Source organism: Anser brachyrhynchus (genome assembly GCF_964034855.1).
Source record: "Anser brachyrhynchus genome assembly, chromosome: Z".
In the NCBI taxonomy this organism is placed as follows: domain Eukaryota; kingdom Metazoa; phylum Chordata; class Aves; order Anseriformes; family Anatidae; genus Anser; species Anser brachyrhynchus.
The window spans coordinates 49468009-49488099 of NC_137697.1; the positions used below are offsets into that span (position 1 = coordinate 49468009).

Sequence of the window (20091 nt, forward strand, 5' to 3'; positions counted from 1 at the left end):
GTTGGTAGTGTCTGCAATGTGGTAAAATACAAAGGTCTCAAGATAAGAGGTGCAGCTGCTTTTCAAAGAACACCCGTAAGCAGGAAGTAAAGCAGAAGTGTACATATAACTAGTACATGTGCTGCAGTGCTGCTACTTTTTGTTGCTGTCACAGCTGCATCTCTGATCTTCACACCAGTGCATGGTATTCAAGAAGAACCTGAGTAAGTAGAGTGTAGAGGACAGAGGTTGTTCAATGCCTAAGGGAAGCTCAGAGCTGTACAAAGATGAACTGCACAGAGAGAGGGACAGACTGTTGGAGCAGAAAAGTCATATGATAACAGGTGGGGGAGGAGTGGTATAAAAGCCATCTTTGCAGTGATGGGCACAAGATGCTTGAAATGATACGATTGAAGATGTAAAACCATAAAATTGAAGTCAGAGGAACATGAGATTATGAGACCCCATTTTTAATGGAATGACTGAGGCAAAACAACACAGAGAAAAGAATGCAATGTAGAGGTTTTGGTAAGGAACAAGACATTAAGAGTTCCTTTTTTTTTTTTTTTTATCAAAAGAAGTGGCAGATGAATCACAGAATTGTTTAGTTTGGAAGGGACCTCCTGAGGCTGTCTATTCTGACATGCCTGTTCAAGCAGCATCACCAAGAACCCTGTGTTCAGGACTCTGTCCAATTGGGGTTTGAGTAGTTCCACAGATGGAGACTGCAGCCTTTCTGGGAACCTCTTTGACCATCTTCACAATAAGAAAGTGTCTTCTTGTCTTCAGTTTGAATGCTCTTATATTTTTATGTTTATTTGTGCCTATTGGCTCCTGTCCTGTCAGCAGGCTCTACAGAGAAGAACCTGGATGTCCCTTCTCCAGGTAGCCTCATCAGGCTGTTATACACATTGGTAAGATCTCCCTGAACCATCACTTCTCCAGGTTAAACTGTCCCAGCTCTCACTGGGGCAGGACTGAGGCCCCCAGGCTAAGTTGATGCTGCTGGGCTACTGGACTCTGACACTAATTAGTATTTCTAAGTTTATTCTTTTTTTTTTTTTTCTTTTGTGTGTGTGTCACTCAGGCTTTCTGCACCAGATACCTTTCAAACACTACTCTGACAACAGATTTCTTCATTTCTCCCCTGTGCCTCTCCCTTGCACCATTCACAAGAGTGTGGAGGATTTTTAAAGTAATAATTTACTTTTACACGCCTCTCAGCAAGGTGAGAGAGAACTATTCCTCCCCTCTCTGTCCTCAATTTCCAGAGAGTACATTCACACATACAGGGCAGAACTAAAATACAATGAGAAGAGGGTAGAAAGTGTCTATTTATTCCCAATGCCTATTTAGAGATGTTAAAGACTGGTATTTTATGATCATTGTGTAGTTCAGCACACTTTTATTGATTTGTAGCTGGACAAATTCAGCACTTGGGTAGACTAAATCATAATGCCTCAAATCACACAGACATAAAGCGAGGAATTCAAATTTGCAATCTTCTGTCAAAAGCTTAAATTAGTAACTTGCACAGCATCACCCAGCGAATCTTCGGCAAAGGCTTGGGGAATCATCACTGTCTCAATGTAGGGACCAGCTTTTCTTTTCCATAAAGCTTTGATCGCTCAGCCTCCCACCCTCTAAAACACGTAACATACGGACTTTAGGACAGTCACCTCCACTACATCTGGTACAACCTGGGGCAAAGATTCCTTTTTGGGGTAGGGTATTTTTCTGACTGCTCTATAGTAAGTATGCTAAAAGAGGCAAAAACAACAACTGAAAAAAAAAAAACAATCTTAAAACTAGCAGCCCTTATCTTTGGAGTTTTTTATAGCCCTAATCATGTGCTTTGTGTCATTAGTCCCAAGCACGTGCACTGTCGAATCAGAAAGCAGTGTGTCCCAGAGACATGCACAAGGCTGGAACATTTAGACCTCTGCTACTTCAGCACAGGAAATAACTGAAGGAGGAGCAGACAGTTGTGCTGAAGGAGGGAGAAAATATGCTGATGGCACATCTTTGGTTAGATTCAAAATCTTCACCAGATTGGGATGTGCTCTAGTGGCTCACAGCCTTTCTCCTGTGACTTTTTAGGAGGAAAACATTAAAAAAAAAAAAAAAAAAAAAAGGATGCTTAACACTATCAGTTCCATATCCTCCAGTATGCCTCTCTCCTGCCTTTTTCCTTATTTCCAGTCCCATTTGTCTCACCTTAGTCATCTAGTCATCCCACTATGGAAAGGCTCTTTAGTTTCATTACTCAGTCCCTTCAGCTGCCGTTCCCAGCAGCACTTCTCATGGAACCTCTCTCCTTTTCAGCCTCCAGCTCCTGCACTAGTTACTCTGTCCCACATCCTTCAAAGCAACTTTTTGGCTTCCTCAGCTCTTGGGATTTTCCTTATTCTTCCCAGCTTACTGACCCAGTATCAGGCAGTCCTACTCTCTTCTCTCACTGTTCCTCAGTTTATCCTTTGATCTGTTTCTTTGCAGTTTCCACTTCTGTTACCCTTACTGGCTTCTAGTCACAGCTGTCTTGTGCACGCTATCCCAGCCAATCCCTCCAAATTCCTTATCCAGTCTCAGACTTCCTCTTCTTCATACAGAATCCTAGAACCACAGAATGGTTTGGGTTGGAAGGGACTTTAAAGATCACCTAATTCCCACCCCCCTGCCATGGGCAGGGACACCTCCCACCACAGCAGGTTGTCCAAAGCCCCATCCAGCCTGGCCTTGAACACCTCCAGGGATGGGGCATCCACAGCTTCTCTGGGCAGCCTGTGCCGGTGCCTCACCACCCTCAGAGTGAATAATTTCCTCCTAACATCTAATCTAAATCTCCCCTCTTTTAGTTTAAAACCGTTCCCACCTTGTCCTGTCATTGTCAGCCTGAGCAAAATGTCACTGTCCTTCTTTTTATAAGCCCCCTTTAAATACTGACAAGCTGCAATAAGGTCACCCCGGAGCTTCCTCTTCAGTCTGAACAGTCCTTCCCTGGCTTACAGTCATTTAAAATCTACAAAATGTTGTGACATTATACATCCATCATTACTGTAGTTTACTGAGCTGCTAGCACGTCTAGACCAGTCAAAATACACAGGCTCGCTTTCAAACTGGCAAGAGAAGAGTGCCCAGAGCAAAACGGAAATGCTCGTAATCTTGGGTGGAGTCTGAAGTTTAGATGCTGTGCTGAAATTACAAAAAAAAAACCAAACTCTACAGAGAATGAATTCTTGCCATCACCACAAGTCGGTGTGCAGCCTGTGACTGTTGTCTGGTGGCCCAACAACAACCACACTGCTGTTGCTAGTAAGAAACCTAATGCTAGCTTTGCAAGAGCTGGAGAACCGTGAGGCTTGTTATTAGCTAGTGCGAATTTGCAGTGCAGACTGGAGGTCAGTGCCAGGTGTCTTTTGTTATGATATGGAGTTTAAGTGTGGGATAATTCCAAAGACCTTGAAAATATCTGCACAGGCTGAAAACAGGCCACAAAACTTTAAACATCTCACTGATGGTCAGCTTCTGGTTATTGAAGAAGTACAGCCTTAAGAACAGGGAAGACCACTTTAGACAGAACAAAGAGGACAAAGAAGCAGTCACAGAACAGGGTAAGGCAGCTGATGTGGCCTGAGGAAGTTAACAGCCACCAGCATTGTGCAGTCCATAGTCCAAGGAGCTGAGAACAAAAATTTACAATCCACCGAGAAAATTTAACAGTTTAGAATCTTGATATTGGAAAGAAATCGCTGTGGGCAAATGATCATCAGTACTGAACCATTGTGAAATAGTCTTCCTACAAACTGTCAAAGCTGCAAGCACACTGCATGCTTCGAGAACCATTTTCGGAGGTCTTCTGTCATGCCAGCTGATCTCCAGAGCTGTGCAGAAGCCATTTCATGTCAGAATGCTCAAACTACATGCGCTTGTTGTCTCAAGCTCTCTAATTCCTGAATAAAGCATTATGGCATAAAAATCAATTTTACAAGTCACCATCTATCAGTGTGAGAACAAACACACCCTCATTGGCCTTAAAAGTTTACTTCTCATTATGGTGCCAAAACATATCCATAAAATACTCAGTGTGAGATGGCTCTCCCACCAAAGTAAAAGACGAAACTCCAACAGAACCAGGGTTTAGGCTTACATCATGCAGAGGTTCATGAAAAACAATTTTGCAATTGGTGTTGCCACACCCTTTTCAAGGGTAAAAGAGATCGAAAAGTGCCTGATATCTGACAACAGTAAGTAGGTCCTAGCCCTACTCATTTTGTATGAGTTTTACTACCTGCACAAAAACGACAACATCAAAGCTTCTGGCAGCTTCTAGGAGGTGGTAGTATAAAACTGCCCAAGTTGGACCAGTTCACTTGCTGTTCCACAGCTTCTGCACTTTCATTATCTGTTTCCTGCTTTTGTGCTTTACATTAGAATTACAAATCTGTGGCTGCATTTCCTTTTATCTCCTGTTCCACTGCTTTAATGCAAGGTTAAAAAAAAAAAAAAAGTACAGGTGTTCAATCCTTTGTCTTGTTAGACTTTGACAGGCAAAGCTGTATTCTGCCATAGTAAAATTACTTCAGAAGTTAATTATTTGTGTTCTGGAGGCATCTTTTTCCTGCTTCTTTACCAGGTGGTTGCAGAAGAAACTTGCCCCAAGGAGGAGGGGTGTGCCTGTTCCGCAGAGCTGCCGGTGAGCATTAGTACAGGGAGAACCTACTGAATGTGGACGAGAAATCTGGGGCTTTGGGCTGAGCTGCAAGACATACTGGTTACTTGTAGTAATGTCTTATAAGCACACATAGCATGTTGGAGTGTAAACTGACATTCACTGAGACCTAGCACTTGAGAGGTTTGCTTCAGAAGTCACTCCAAATATTACAATTAAAAAAATACTTTCTTAATGAACTGTTCTTTCAATCAGCAAATTTTGTGGGGAACTTCCTTATTCTCAGCGTCCATATGCATTCTGTGTTAAAGTTACACTCCCAAGTTGTTTTGTACATCCAACAATGAGTGTGAGGTGACTAGTGGTTTGCAACCCCCTCTAATTCCTCAAATGATATTGTGGCCCATTATTGGGTGTTTTAGTTATAGCTGCAACATACTTTTAAGTTTTTATTCTGTCTCTTGAAACTGTTCAGAAACATACAAAGTATGTACTACCCATTACACAAAATGTAAATGTTTCTGTAGGATAAAATGGGACTGTATTGCACTCAGATCTCTAGTGGCTCAGCACCCCTAAAGAAGCTGTGCCTGCATTTGTATCCACACATAACAGTGGTCAATGTAACTGACTGGTAGAAATGACTAGTACAGATTCACTTATCAGGAAACTTTCCTGGCTGTGAAACAGCCAGGAAATGGATACGTGTGCCTGCTCTTTATACATCCGCTGTTTTCTTTAAGATGTGATATTGCTGAGTAGCAGAGATAGTGACAAACCTGTCTTTTAACTCATTCTTCCTTACTCACAGGTTAGTTTAAAAAAAAATATTTGCTCTACAATGCCTAAGTAGACAAAGCAAAAAATGGTATTTATGCAGTGTCCTCTTCCCACTGCCGTTTACAGGTCCCAGTGCATTGTAAAAAGCTGCATCCGTTCCGTGTGTCACTTCAGCACTGAGGTGTTGTATCATGGTATACTGTTAGCTCAGAGGCACCCCTGGTTTGAAGCTGAGGTCGCTTTTTAGGCTGGGTTTCATATCATATCATAGCAATGTGGTTGTTGTGTTCAAGTAATCACTGTTACTGCAGTCCTCAGAAGGACGCCGTTCTCCTCTGCACGGGAATAGACACAGCAGCAGAACGACCTACTACGCTTCTCTATCTACAGCGGTACAAAGGGCAGTATCTGGTATGCGTGGGTACAGCCTTGGAGACACAATTCAGCTTCACCCTGAAAAAAAAAACAAACAAAAAACCACGTACCACAAAATCATAATAAATGCAATTACCGATTTTCAGTTCCATTAAAACTCTGCAGATAGGCCCACAACATCAGAAATATGTCTGACATCTGCCACAAGATGTTTTTGGAGTCTCAGAGGCAGCCTTTGTCAGAATGCAGTAGTATGTGTAAATTATTTCTCCAGCGCCTCCGTATGGCTTAGTTGAGGCACAGATTCAGGAGTGCCGAGAAAGTAGGCTAAATCCCTGAAAAAGTTGTTCTTTGGAGTTTACCAAAGCACAAGACTATCATACAGATACTCAAGACCTTGGAGATAGCAAACCTTGCCCTTGCTTATTTGATCAATACATATAACTCTGCTAAATTAATGTTCCTTCTCTTGCCCACGAAGGTACTTTTAAGGAGAAAATTGTTTCCTTTTTCCCTGCCTCTATCAATTTTCTAACCCATTCACTTACTATAGTGGTGATGGCCCTTTCTTTTCTTAAATCTCTTGAGATTTCTGATTTTTTTTTTTTTTGCTTTTGTGTTAGATGGATGCAAATAAACACATTCTATACTTCTCTAGTGTTATCACGGTAAATCTAGATATTAAAAACCAAGCTGTATGACCTATCAAAGTGTCACAGTTTAAGTTTCGCTGGCATAGTAAGTTCCCTTACAAAATTAATACACTGCCATCACTTGGAATACAAGGGGAAAGCAAGACCATCCTCAGTTTAAAAATGTAGAACAACATCCCCTAATCAAAAACATTCAGCTTTCCAAAATATTCACACACACACACCAAAATTGCGAACTTCTTTCCTAGTTTCTTAGAGTAAGAATGCTTTTTTTTTTTCTTTTTTTTTTACAACACCAGGACTTGCAGCAGCAGAACAGTTGAGACGGCTGCAGTTCAGTGTTTTCCATCACCAGTACACAGAAACCTTGCTGGTATTCTGATAGCCTCATTTTCAAGCTTAACCCTACCATGACCGCCAGCAATTCACTTGGTGTGGCCTCCTTTCCATGCTAGGAGTCTCACACTTCCAGCAAAATCTGCACGTTCTTTGGTTGTATGAGGGTTAATGATGAGGGTCAACAGAAACGACCTGCAAGGACTCTTCTATCTTGCAGTGATTTTGGTTGTTTAAGTGAACTGGCATAACCAGTAATTTGAGCTCCTTCCGTAACACAGACAGCAGCTTCCAACAGTGGTAATTTCTCATCATCTGAGCATCTCCATTATATCCAGAACATTAGATCTTCACTTCTGTGGCTTTTTTTTTTTTGGTTAAGTTTTGTTTGTTTGTTTGTTTGCTCTATTCCACCAACACCAAGCTTTGCAGCTCTCCAGCAGCTCGTGTCAGGTAACCACAAACTGCTTTACCCATCCTTAATTCACCACCTCAACATTGTCTTTTAGTTATCACAGAGGGGGTAACTAAATTAGGGAAGTACAGCAATAATCTCGACAGGATCATTAATAACAACCTTCCAAATGTTTGCTTGGAAGGAGAGCTCCAGGATAAATGATTTTATGTAGCCGGCTCCATGAAATGTGGCTGCTCTTTCATTATCTCTCATGGGTGCCAGTATTGCCATTCCTAAATGTTTAAAAATGCCAAATGAGACTGAATGTCCAAGAGGTTTTTTTGTTTGTTTGTTTTACAGGCCCATGGCTCTTTCCTTTCCTTTCCTTTCCTTTCCTTTCCTTTCCTTTCCTTTCCTTTCCTTTCCTTTCCTTTCCTTTCCTTTCCTTTCCTTTCCTTTCCTTCCCTTCCCTTCCCTTCCCTTCCCTTCCCTTCCCTTCCCTTCCCTTCCCTTCCCTTCCCTTCCCTTCCCTTCCCTTCCCTTCCCTTCCCTTCCCTTCCCTTCCCTTCCCTTCCCTTCCCTTCCCTTCCCTTCCCTTCCCTTCCCTTCCCTTCCCTTCCCTTCCCTTCCCTTCCCTTCCCTTCCCTTCCCTTCCCTTCCCTTCCCTTCCCTTCCCTTCCCTTCCCTTCCCTTCCCTTCCCTTCCCTTCCCTTCCCTTCCCTTCCCTTTTCTTTTCTTTTCTTTTCTTTTCTTTTCTTTTCTTTTCTTTTCTTTTCTTTTCTTTTCTTTTCTTTTCTTTTCTTTTCTTTTCTTCCAAAGAGTGAAGGAGATACTGGAGGAAGACAGAAAGTAAGCCATATACCCTGGAGGAATGACAGGAATGTGGAATAGCTAACCATGTGAAAACCTCTGAACACAGGAAGTATTCCTTTTTTTTTTTCATAACTGTTAACTCATCATTTTTATCCAAAGATACACATTTTTATATAAAAAAATAATCTGTGGCTTATGTAAGTAAACAAGCAATTCAATGTTTTCCAGCCTTATCAGGTTCAGTCAAGAGAAAATCAGAGGAAGGAAGAAACGGGAACTATTTATCACCTTCTGAGATCACTTGGATCTCTGGGCGGACTCTGTCCACGCAGCACAGCTTGGTTTGGTTTAGTTCCTGATTCATACACTTTACTTCACAACAGACAGTTCTGCTTTTGTTTTTCTTGGAGTTAATATGTAGTTGCCCAACACAGCCTTAAACCACTACATGAAATAAATGCAAACAAACTGCTCATTAATATATTCCGTTAGTATAACTGATCTGCATAACCTGCTCCCTTTTACACAGAAACTTGTTCCTCAGGCTTAACAATCAACTTTTCTTTCCTCCTACAAACGTTCATTACAATGCCTTTTATCCCTAAAGCTCTGGAAGAAGGTAACTGCTGTCTTGAGCAAAGTATCCCAGCTTGGTTGCAGGTAGCTCACGAGAAAAACAAGTTTGAGTGGAAAGAGGGGATATGCGTGTCGCATTTATAAACATTTCTGTAAAAATCTTCTGTTGCACAATGATGTTTGGTCAAAAACAGAGCAACACATCGACATTCGAGTCAGTTTTGTTTCAAGAGAAAAGAAATTAAGAGTTTTTTACATTTTTTTCCCCACAGCAGAAATTCTAGTCTCCACAAGGTGCCCTCCCACGTGAGGAAAGAAAAAACGAAGCAAAGCAGCGTCTCGGTTAGGTGAACAACTCCAACCCGGCTCCGCCGGGCCTGACCCAGGGCCGCCCGTGAGGCCCCGTGGAGGCGGGCACCCCGCCAGCGCCCCCTGCCGCCACTGCCACCGCCGCCATTACCAGCGCGGCCGGGCGGGGCGGTGCGGCGCGGGGCGGGGCGGCGCGGCGCGGGGCGGGGCGGGTCCCCTCGGCGCAGTCGCGGTCGGTCTGTCGGTCAGTGTGCCGGTGTGTCCGTCCGTCAGTCGGTCGGTAGGTCGGCGGTGCTGTCGCCGTCATGTCGCGGGAGTTCGAGCTGTGCCCCGGGCGGCGCGTCGGCGGCGACCATCCGTGCTTCATCATCGCCGAGATCGGGCAGAACCACCAGGGAGACCTGGACATCGCCAAGCGCATGATCCGCATGGCCAAGGTGGGACCGGGCGTGGCGGGACGGGACGGGGGCCCTCAGCCGGCGGGGAGCGTGTGCAGCTGCCGAGATACCTCCCGTGGACATCATGGGGACGTGTCACGCGTGTTAGACAGGCGTTAGACGTACTGTGGCGTTATGCACGTTCGTCTGTGTTCGGAACCGGCGTGTCGCCGCGGAAGGAGGAGTCGTGCTGTGCTCACAGCCGCGACTGCTGGTGCTGGCGTGGAGCAGAGTAGTGAGGGGTTGGCTCTGCGACAGGCGACATCCCAGGCAGCTTTCAGGTTCGCGGTCCTTGCACTACGGAGGCCTGGCACTGCCATGTAAAATTAGCGTGCGGCAGCTGAGTTGAGGAACTGGCAGGCATGGCTAGAGGAAGGTCAGTGTTGTAGTTTCAGTATGGTTTATTTCTGGACTGCTTTTCTACCAAGCATGCAGGCATTTTGAAATAAAAGGGTGCACGTGCAGGCTCCTTTGTCACGCAGTGCTCACACCATTATGCCATGGGTACAACGATAAATGTGAAAACTGAAATGCAGGTGACAGCATTAGTTGCACAGGCCTTGTGTGTTTGTTTCTAGGACTAGTGCGTTTCTGGTTGCACTGCCACTGAGTGTGCACCACCTTCTTCTGCAGGAATGCGGAGCAGACTGTGCGAAGTTTCAGAAGAGCGAACTGGAGTACAAATTCAACAAGAAAGCCTTAGAGAGACCATATACCTCTAAACACTCCTGGGGAAAGACCTACGGGGAACACAAGCGCCACTTGGAGTTTAGCCATGACCAATACAGAGAGCTAAAGAAATACGCTGAGGAAATAGGGATTTTCTTCACAGCTTCTGGCATGGACGAGGTACGTAAGCCATACTGCAATGACAGGGAGAATCCAGCTATTGTGTCTGTTGCTTGTTACTTATGCGCTATAGTTCTGACATAAAAAGAACACCAAGTATGTGTGGACGTTGAGTTTGTAAATGAGGAAATTGGAGTAAAGGTACTTCTGTCAGTTCACTTGTGTCACTATTCTGATTGGTTAGACAGCTGAGTGTTTCGGAAGAACTGCCATTTATGCTGAAGTACGTATGCACAGTACATTATATTAGAGACTAGGCCTCAGCTGGACTCCTTAAACAATCAAGACTTTGAGAGTTTAGATCAAAAGGGCAGTCTGACTGCTATCCAGTGTTGTCTGCTATATCAGCTCCAAAACTTCAAACTCTTCTCTGTATTTGAACTAGATTCCGTTCTTAACGCCTATTGTTTCTCTCTTTTTTTCTTTCTTTCTGTTTACTAAGTTCATGTTTCTAAGCAGAAGAAATGTATTTCTTTTTCTTTTACTAATCAAGGTAGAGATTCACCTTGCTCTGTTATTCTTGAAACATTTACTTATTTTGTCAGTGGGTTTTTGGACAGTCAACCACCAGCCTGGAAACTCCATGAAGCTCATCTGTTGCTGTTCCCTCTTGAAAGATGTAGAAATCTTTAACTCTTGCTTGTTGTCTACCTCAAAACGATGTTAATTACAGTATTGATAAATGCAGTCTACAATTGAAATGTGTAAACTGGAAAGTTCAGGTAACAGTTAAACCTTAACACAGATTGAAGATTATGTATTGTTCTAGTTTTCTTTGTGGCCTAGAAAATAATAGAGAAACAAACTGAACGAGAGCTTCCAGAAACAAGCCAGCCACTCTTGCATAAGGCAGGCAAACGATCATCCCTGTCATTCTGCATGTAGCCTTATCCAGGATGGGACAAGGGTGGGATTTATCTAGTGTTCTCAGGTGGTCTGTTCAGTGCCTTGCTTTCCCTACCATCAGAGAGAATTCCCGATATCAGATTAATCTCCTTTCTTATAATTCCTCGTCTAACATAAAAGTTCATACTTTTATTCTCCTATCTCCTGTTTATTCAAACACCATTATTACATTTCTCTCACTCTCTCTTTTTTTTTTTTTTTGATATTTTTATGGACTAAGCAGTTCCAATTCCTTGATGCTTCTTACGTTGTCTTTTCTAGTTCTCTGGCTATTCCCACTGTTTCTGTTAACAGACTGTCCTATGGACCAAAATCCTTGAATTGCTGTGCCCCAGCTGAGAGTGCAGCTGCCGAACACCATAACACCATCAAAAACTACTTCAGACATCTGATAGACAAGCAGGTGTTTTGCATGTATCGGAATAGCCCAATGCCATGGGCTCAGAAATAGATCAGGGAAAAGAGAGTATTGTGATATTTATTGTATTGGTGCCTTCATGTCTAAGGGACCAGCTGAATAACAACACCTACTCCATCTTTTCTTTCAGTAAAAGAACAGTTACATCCAGTAGTCTCAGACTTCTGTGCCTGAGATCTTAAACACCCGCGTGCCTTTGGGATGAAAAATCACACCCTTTCTTTTCTGATGTTAAAACCTCCTCCTTCTACAGGCTGTAGTGAAATGCAGAACATCTTTGTTTCACATACAGCAGCTAATATCGCTTTCCACCTCTAAGATCTCTCTTTATCTCAAGGTGCTGTGCTTCTCTGAGCCTGTGGCCTCGTCAGATAGTTAACAGCACTGATACATACTTGGGCATACTTTTTTGAACAGCAGTTACTTTATACAGCTGCTGACGCTTCTGGTAGTATTTCTGCTCACCGTCTTCAGACTCACTGCAGACTTTGCATAGATTGATATAGTAAGTCCTTGAGAATGTTAGCTTCTATGAATTGAGCATAACCTCTGGAGCTCCAGGTAAGTTGAAGAGGTTAAATTGTGTGTTTAATTGTATGAGGAAGTTCTGTGGAGCAATGTGTGACGTAAATACAAAGACTGTAGGTAACTCCTTTATCTGCTCTGCTCCAGTGTGTACTGGAGACGGAACAGGATCCTGTTGAACCACTCCCTTTAATGTTGTCCCTGCTATTTGAAGTTACACAGGATCGCAAACTGGTTGAGGCTGGAAGGGACCTCTGGGGGTCATCTGGCCCAACCCTGATGCTCAAGCTGGTCCTGTTCCTTGAATCTCCTACGAGAAAGCTGCCAATTCCGTGAGATAGTCACCTTATGAAGAGTGGCATTAGATATTGGGTCCATATGTCATACTTCATTTTGTGCAGTCTCTTCTGATTAGCTCGGTGGCTTTTTAATATGTCTTCATGCACAATGCATCTTAGTGAATAAACCATATTAAAGAGGCATTATGCATCTTAGTGAATAAACCATATTAAAGAGGCATTATGCATCCTAGACACAAGCAATTGAATCTGCATCGTAATGATTATAGAAAAATTAGACTGAAGAAGGTGCGAATCTGTTTTGAACATTACCTTTGTCTTTCTCTGGCACTAAGTGAATTTGGCTGTGACAAGGAATGAGGCAAAGAAATTAAAAATGTGTGGGGAGAGATTGAAAGGGGGACAAAGTTAGGTAACTATTTAATTGTTTTGCCCAAATGTGAATGAAGAATTTTAATGTCGCTTGTGATATGTTTGGGATTTTTCTTTCATTAAATATACTTATTTTCAAAAGGTTACTTACTGATGCAATACTAATTTTAATGGAACCTCCAATAATTCCTGAATTACCTCAAATATAGCACACACATTCTTAGAAGGAGGCAGAGTGTAATTAAGATTTGAATAAACTGTTTTACTGTCTTTCCTTTGGCACTATTTATTTTTGGATATCGCTCATAGAAGACAATCCATTGTGGCTTTCTTTTTGGATAGATGATTTGCAAACATGATTTTTCCGTGTCTGTGGGTTACTTGTTCTTTGAAAGGGAGCATTAACTTTTTCCACAAATAGTGACGTGGCAAGTAGCTTGGTGCAGAATTTTACATATGGTGGAACTGAGGGGGATCAGCCATTGCAAACAGGTTAGCTAGACTGCCGAAGCTGGTGACAGGTTTCTTCCGAGAGTCAAAAGGCAGCCGAATACTTATACGACTGTTCAGAGTGACAGAGCTGCTCAGGAAAGCTACCTGTAGTTTTAAGTGCGGTTTGTGGTTTAATACCTCTGAACTGCAGGCGTGAGGCAGGAAGACTGCCTCTGTGCCTGCAGTGCATTCCCTCTTCAGGGGGCTAACTCCCATCTGCAGGTAGTTACTCTTCCTGGTAGTGCCAGTAAAATCAAGCAAGAGTGCCATGGCCCACAGAGCCCTGTGGGGAGTTAGAGGGAGTTAGAGGTGCAGGGGAGCACGGCTGTATGAAGCTGCTGTACCTAGAGCAGGCTTGACCAGCTGTGGCCGGGAGACCAAAGAGACTGCCTTGAGACAGGGAACCTAATAAAAAACCTGTGCAAAATCTGTGTAAAAGAAATGTAAAAGAAGGCACATCAGTAACACTTGATCTGGGGGGAAGTTAGAAACTAGATATCCTCAGAATAGTAAATGTTATTCAGGAGTTGGACACGTAAATCCATTGGGATCTAGCCTTGCCAAAAGGTAGATGAGACTTGCATAAACTGAACTGAGCAGACTGAAGTACCTGACACATCCCCTGCTCCTTAGCTAGTTCCAGTAAGCACCTTTTCCAAAGTCTCCCTTTGAATAAAATTACTCCTTTCCTCAGGGTAACAAATGTTGATAATGTTGATATTCTTACTATTTACCTGCTGATTGTATCAAGAGCTTTTTGGTAACAGTCTCAGAAAGTCAGGCTTAATGTTTATAGACATGCCACAAGGCATCTGACAAATCCAGCCACACTGTCTGTACTGTATCTTAAAATCTTGTCCTTTGATGGGCTCAGAGTTTCTGAAATGTTAACCTGCAGACCAACCTCCTGAAGCAAAATGGTGTATCTGCTTTTGATTTATTTGACCTTTTTTTTTTTTTTTTTTTTTGTACCTGATACCATTGATTTGTGAGAAGTACAGTTTGGGGGGCTGTGTATATATGTGCTGTATTTACTTAAGCTTTGCTTTTACTGTTTTGCAGGGTTGGGTTGCTTTTATTTGTTTGTTTGTTGTAATACAGCATGGTAGTTCTTGTCTGTTCCTGACCCAGCTGAAGTGGTGTGGTGAAAAGCAGTGATTTCTTTTTCTTGCAGATGGCTGTGGAATTTCTACATGAACTAGATGTTCCATTTTTCAAAGTAGGATCAGGAGATACAAACAATTTTCCATATTTGGAAAAGACTGCAAAGAAAGGTAAGCATTTTCTTTCGAGCAGTCTTGGTAAACATCACTTTGTCTCAATAGCTCAATTATTACATATTTCCTCCACTTGATTTTGGAAAACATCTTAAAAAAGAGAAAAAAAAAAGATTCACCCACCTTCTTTTTCCAGTTCAATTGAATTAATTCACTGCAAGAATTTCAAATAAGCTTTTGTAGCTTTGTTATGGACCTAAACTTGAGATCTGGGGCAAACCATTTTTTTTTTTTTAATGGCTAGGACGCCCAATGGTGATTTCCAGCGGGATGCAGTCGATGAACACAATGCAGCAGGTTTATCAGATTGTGAAGCCCATCAATCCAAACTTCTGCTTCCTGCAATGCACCAGTGCCTACCCGCTTCAGCCAGAGGATGTCAATCTCCGTGTTATATCGGTCAGTGAATATCCGAGAGTGCCATGGTTAGGGTACCAGAGAAGAGCTATGTATTTCTATTGCATTATATTTCCAGATCTTGGGCAAGCTGGAATTCACCTCTGAGAAGTCAGAAGAGTGTCATGTTCCTCTAATTCATGCAAACATTGAAGTGACATTATTAATTAGATCCTCTTTTAGCAGAACTCAGCTTTGAAGGATATGATAAGGTATATTACTGTTGGGGCATGTGCAATTAAACAGAGTGAAACAGGAGGCTGAAGTGTCAGCCCGTGCTTTGCAGTGGAAAGAAAAGTGACACAGTTACCTCCAAGAAGGTGCATGTAATTGAGAACATGACTCTAAACAGGGGACAAGACCAGAAACTTTCATTGAAAAGGCTTCGTGTGAATATGGGAACTGCAAAGGAAATGGATTATAGTTGCCTTTGCTGAAAATATTACTTGGGTATGCCTGATGCTAACGCAAGAAAAGGTTCCCAAGTTGGCCGGTGTTCAAACATTTGCCTAGCTTTAGTTTCAGTAGAACATGACTGCATTTAATTGCCTGTAAGACTGGATAACTCCTCTATGTGCTGCAGAAAGGAGTGCTTCAGATTTGAAATAGGAGGAGGTGTAGAACCTGCTGTGGATACAAGTTAAGTAGTCCATCGGGTCCTTGGATGAAAATAAAGCACTACTTTATCAGTGTAATTTACAGTGATGTAGGCTTTGAAGACCTTGAAGAGTACAACTAAATTAAAAAGAAAAGTATAAGAGAAATTGAAGAATAGAACGTGTGTCGTTCATTGATAATCCCAGTGAATTTGCTGAAACGAGATGGTTGGTAATGCGTGACTTGTTCAATTAAAAAAAATCATCTCAAGCATAACCACTTGTTTAGTGGCACAGTGACCGTCTATGTTTTCATTGCAGTTATCGTTGTTAAACTTGCTCCATCTCTGAAATTGCTACCTTGATAATTCAGACCAACTCTGTCATGATTGCAGGCATATCAATCAGCTTTTCCTGATATCCCCATTGGATATTCGGGGCATGAAACTGGCATCGCCATTTCAGTGGCAGCTGTGGCTATGGGTGCTAAAGTAGTGGAACGCCACGTGACTCTTGACAAAACGTGGAAAGGAAGTGACCACCAAGCATCCCTGGAGCCCAGTGAACTTGCAGAGTTAGTGAAAGCCATCCGTACTGTGGAAAAAGCAATGGGTTCTCCAATTAAACAACTCCTGCCTTGTGAAATGGCTTGCAATGAAAAGGTAACTTTTGCTTTTGCTTCACATGCAGCTGAAAGTCTTTGAGACTGACAGCTAATAACTAGCTAATTCATAGGGTGGCTTTACCATGCTGGACACCTGAGCTCCACCACAACTGCTCTCTCACTCCCTCAAAGGAAAAGGAGGAGAAAATACGATGGAAAGGGCTCAAAGGTTGAGATAAGAACAGGGAGATCACTCACCAGTTATTGTCACAGGCAAAACAGACTCAGCATAAGGAGATTAATGTAATTTACTGCCTATCACTAGCAGACTATCACAGTGAGAAACTAAAAGCAAACTAAAAACTGCTTCAGCACGGGTCCCCCACAGGTGGGCAGCAGCTCCCCCCAGACCCCCTGCTCCTGCATGGGCTCCTTTCCACGGGCTGCAGCTCCGGCCCGGGGCCTGCTCCTGCGGGGGCTCTCCATGGGCCGCAGGCGCCTCCTCCAGGCCACATCCACCTGCTCCAGAGGGGGCTCCTCCACGGGCTGCAGCGTGGAGATCTGCTCTGTGTGGGACCCATGGGCTGCAGGGGGACAGCCTGCTCCACCAGGGGCCTCTCCCTGCACAGGCCGCAGGGGAACTGCTGCTGCCTGCCTGGAGCACCTCCTGCCCTCCTGCTGCACTCACCTGGGGGCTGTAGGGCTGCTTCTCTCACATTTTGTCACTCCCCTCTCCCAGCTGCTGTTGCACAACAGTTTTTCCCCCTTCTTCAACCTACTCTCCCAGAGGCCCACCCAGCGTTGCTCCCTGGCTCAGCTCTGGCCAGCAGCAGGTCCCTTTGGAGCCGTCTGGAGCTGGCTCTGCTCTGACATGGGGCAGCTGCTGGGCTCTGCTCACAGAGGCCACCCCTGCAGCCCCCATGCTACCAAACTCTTGCCACATAAAACCAATACAATTCAGAAAAAACAGCTTGATACTATGCACATCATACTTAGGTTTATAGTCTCAATATCTCAATTATTGCAGCAGTGTTTCTGCCTCTGCACTCTAAAGATTCTGCTGCTAAGTAAGAGCATGCACACTGATAATGCTTAGCACACAACTTCTTCGTAGACTTACTGTTTCCTGTAAAATGCTATTTCTTAACTATTTTTACCAAACCATAATGCTGGCAATTTTGAGCATAGTGCAGTTCTATGCGTATCATCCAGTGAGTAACTAAGTTGAGTTATAGTTGTGTATGACTCTATGTGAGCTGCTTTTGCACTAAGCTAGAATACTAGTCAGTCTAATGAGATTCTCGCTATTCTATTTCTGGGATATTCCAGTGAGGCATTGTCTGATTTCAGAATGGGTTTAGATCTTCCCGACAGCCTTGTTAGAGTGAAGGCTTTCATGCTAACTCAAACTTAATTCGGACTAAGAAGTAACCAATGGGGAGGGCAGTCCACACAACCTCTTCCCAAGTAACTGCAGATATATTTTTTTTTTCACCTCTTTTGGTATTCTGTGTCTAGGAATGTGTTTGACTTAAACTTTCTTTTTATTTTCTCCCCTGTAGCTGGGGAAGTCTGTTGTGGCGAAGGTGACAATTCCTGAAGGTACCATACTGACCCTTGACATGCTGACAGTGAAGGTGGGAGAGCCTAAGGGATTTCCCCCAGAAGCCATCTTCGATCTGCTGGGCCAGAAGGTTAAAAAGCATATTGAAGAAGATGAAACCATCACTGAGCAGGCAGTAGAAAATCATGTCAAGAAAGTAAAGTGCTAAACCAAAGTACTCTGTTACACATTTCATGATGTAGGCCTGCCCTACTGCACAACATATTTAAGTATAGCAGCATGGTAGATTAGAAGAAAGGATCTAAGCAGATTAGAATTTTCCAGATCCAGTTACCAGGAAGTTTTTGCAGGAAGGGGATATAAATTATGAAGAGCAATTTTTAGAAACTGTGTATCAGCGTGTCTAGAAAATACCATACTCCTTTTCCATTCCACTTAACCTAGATTATTTCGGAGTTTTGCCAAATCAGAGACCAAAGTCTGCTGCCTTCCAGTTTGCCTTTTCTGGTAAGAATACACTAAATCCTAATGATTTGTCTACACTTTGAATTGTCATAGTGCTATATCTTTTAATGTTTCCCTCTCTCTTCCATCATTTTCCTTATCCCTGCAAAAACAGGATGTTAGTTGGAGTTAAATGCAGACAAGTGCAAGGTTACATAAACTTAACAGAAAACTTTACACATGCAACCTGATGGATTTTTCTCAAGGTATGTCTTAAGATTTAAAAAGAAGTCTCAAGATAAAGGGTTTGCAGGAACCTGCCTAAGGTGGACAAAGTTGAAATGAAGCATTACAGTGAAGGGAGATAACTGTCTATTCAGTAAAGCCACTATGGGAAAAAAACAACTCCTTGAGAAAACTAGATTCCAGCATGGCCACACCTTCTCAAGAGACAGTTCCAAGAAATGCAGTAAATTGGATGGGTAGAAAGCCCCAGTGTAATGGGCAGAGAAAGAGCCTTTTTGTACTTTTTTGTGAACTGAAAGGCAAGAGAGCAAGCTGGACAGGTTAAGGGGAAAAATTGGTCCAAGATGGATCAGTGGAACTAAGTTTAATCAATGCATCCAGAAATTGGCAAAAGCATCCACCATCAGCTGACTGAATCCTGGCATCCTCATGATTTCTGCAGTGCATTGGGGTATCTGTATTTGTATTTGGGGGCAACTTCTCACGCTGGTAAAGATTCAGCAGCCTCCTTTCTAGACTAATAAGCAAAGGCACTGCATTGGGATTTTTGTTTTCCCACTCATTGCTCTTTGAAACAGCTGAGGTTGGCTGCTCGACTGGATCACATCACTGACTAGATCACAGCATGATGGTCCGTGCTCCTCCGTGCACTCCACTGTTCCATCACAGCTTCTTACTTTCCAAGTAAGAAATGCAATTCCTCTACCCATTAGCCTGCTGCCCTTACCTTTGTCCAGGAAGGATCAGTATGGCAGCAGGTACAACACATCTCTCAGCTAGCTTGGGTCAGCACAAAACCACGTTGTTTTAATTTGTCTGCGTTTGTCTGTGACAGAACCCTTTACTAGTTACGGTTATTTGGAACTTGCTACCTCTTGGTTATGAATTGGTGAAGTATTTTGAATTTGATGGTTGTGTTTCTGTACCTGTGAGCTGTTTACTCTCAAAATGTTTACCCTTCTTCCGTTCTGAGGAGACTGTAGTCCTGTATTTAAACTGGGGAGAAGAGGTCTTTGAATCTTGTGCTTGTGACAGTCTGTGAGCTCTGACTGATGCAATATGCTTGCCTTACATTAAGAAACAAGTAAATTGTTAAAAGATTTTTTTTAAAATGGCAAATTTAAAAAATAAATTGAGCTTATAAGACAAACTATTGTTTTTGTGTTTCAGTGTGTGGTCAGAGCTTGCCTTTGCTAGCAGCAGAGAGGGTTTCAGGGCAGTTAGTATTTGAACCACCCAAGATTACCTTGCTTGCTTCAAGTGTCAGTGCTCCTTCAGTGGGGCGGTACAGCTGGTTCTAGGGAACGCTGCCAACATAGGCTCCAAAGATTTCCAGGATTTTAATTAATCATAGAATCATCCAGGTTGGAGAAGACCTTCAAGATCATCAAGTCCAACCATCCACTTGACATATGGCGTCCCATCACAAAGCCATGTCCCTTAGAGCCATGTCCACACATCTGTTAAATACCTCCAGGGATGGGGACTCCACCACTTCACTGGGCAGGCTGTTCCCGGGAAAAGCCTTCCTACCCTCAAGCAGATCAACATTCCTGCCTAACTTGGGATCATCTGCAAACTTAATGAGGTTGCACTTGGTCATTTGCACAGGTCATTGGCAAAAATGTTAAAGAAAACTGTCCCCAGAATTGAGCCCTGGAGAAAGCCACTGGTGAGCAGCTGCCAATGGGATTGAACTCTGTTCCCTGTGACTCTTTGAGCCTGGGAAAAAGAATAAATCATTATTCCTGTGTAGAAACAGCAGATGAAAAGTCATCC

General features: G+C 43.1%; 1 protein-coding gene across 2 annotated transcripts; it reads left to right on the forward strand.

Annotated features, from left to right (window-relative positions):
• The first annotated feature begins 9087 nt into the window (after positions 1-9087).
• Positions 9088-19462, forward strand: NANS (N-acetylneuraminate synthase). 2 transcript variants are annotated; one of them, XM_080574868.1, is made up of 6 exons: positions 9088-9324; positions 9958-10173; positions 14360-14459; positions 14707-14861; positions 15850-16116; positions 17621-19462. In XM_080574868.1, exons 1-6 carry the CDS (start codon positions 9193-9195, stop codon positions 17828-17830), a joined length of 1080 nt encoding a protein of 359 aa, XP_080430994.1. In that variant the 5' UTR covers positions 9088-9192; the 3' UTR covers positions 17831-19462. The 2 variants fall into 2 exon arrangements, with proteins under 2 accessions (XP_080430994.1, XP_080430995.1); XM_080574869.1 differs by lacking the exon at positions 9088-9324 and adding an exon at positions 9672-9700 and having other exon boundaries at positions 9903-10173.
• The last annotated feature ends 629 nt before the right edge of the window (positions 19463-20091 follow it).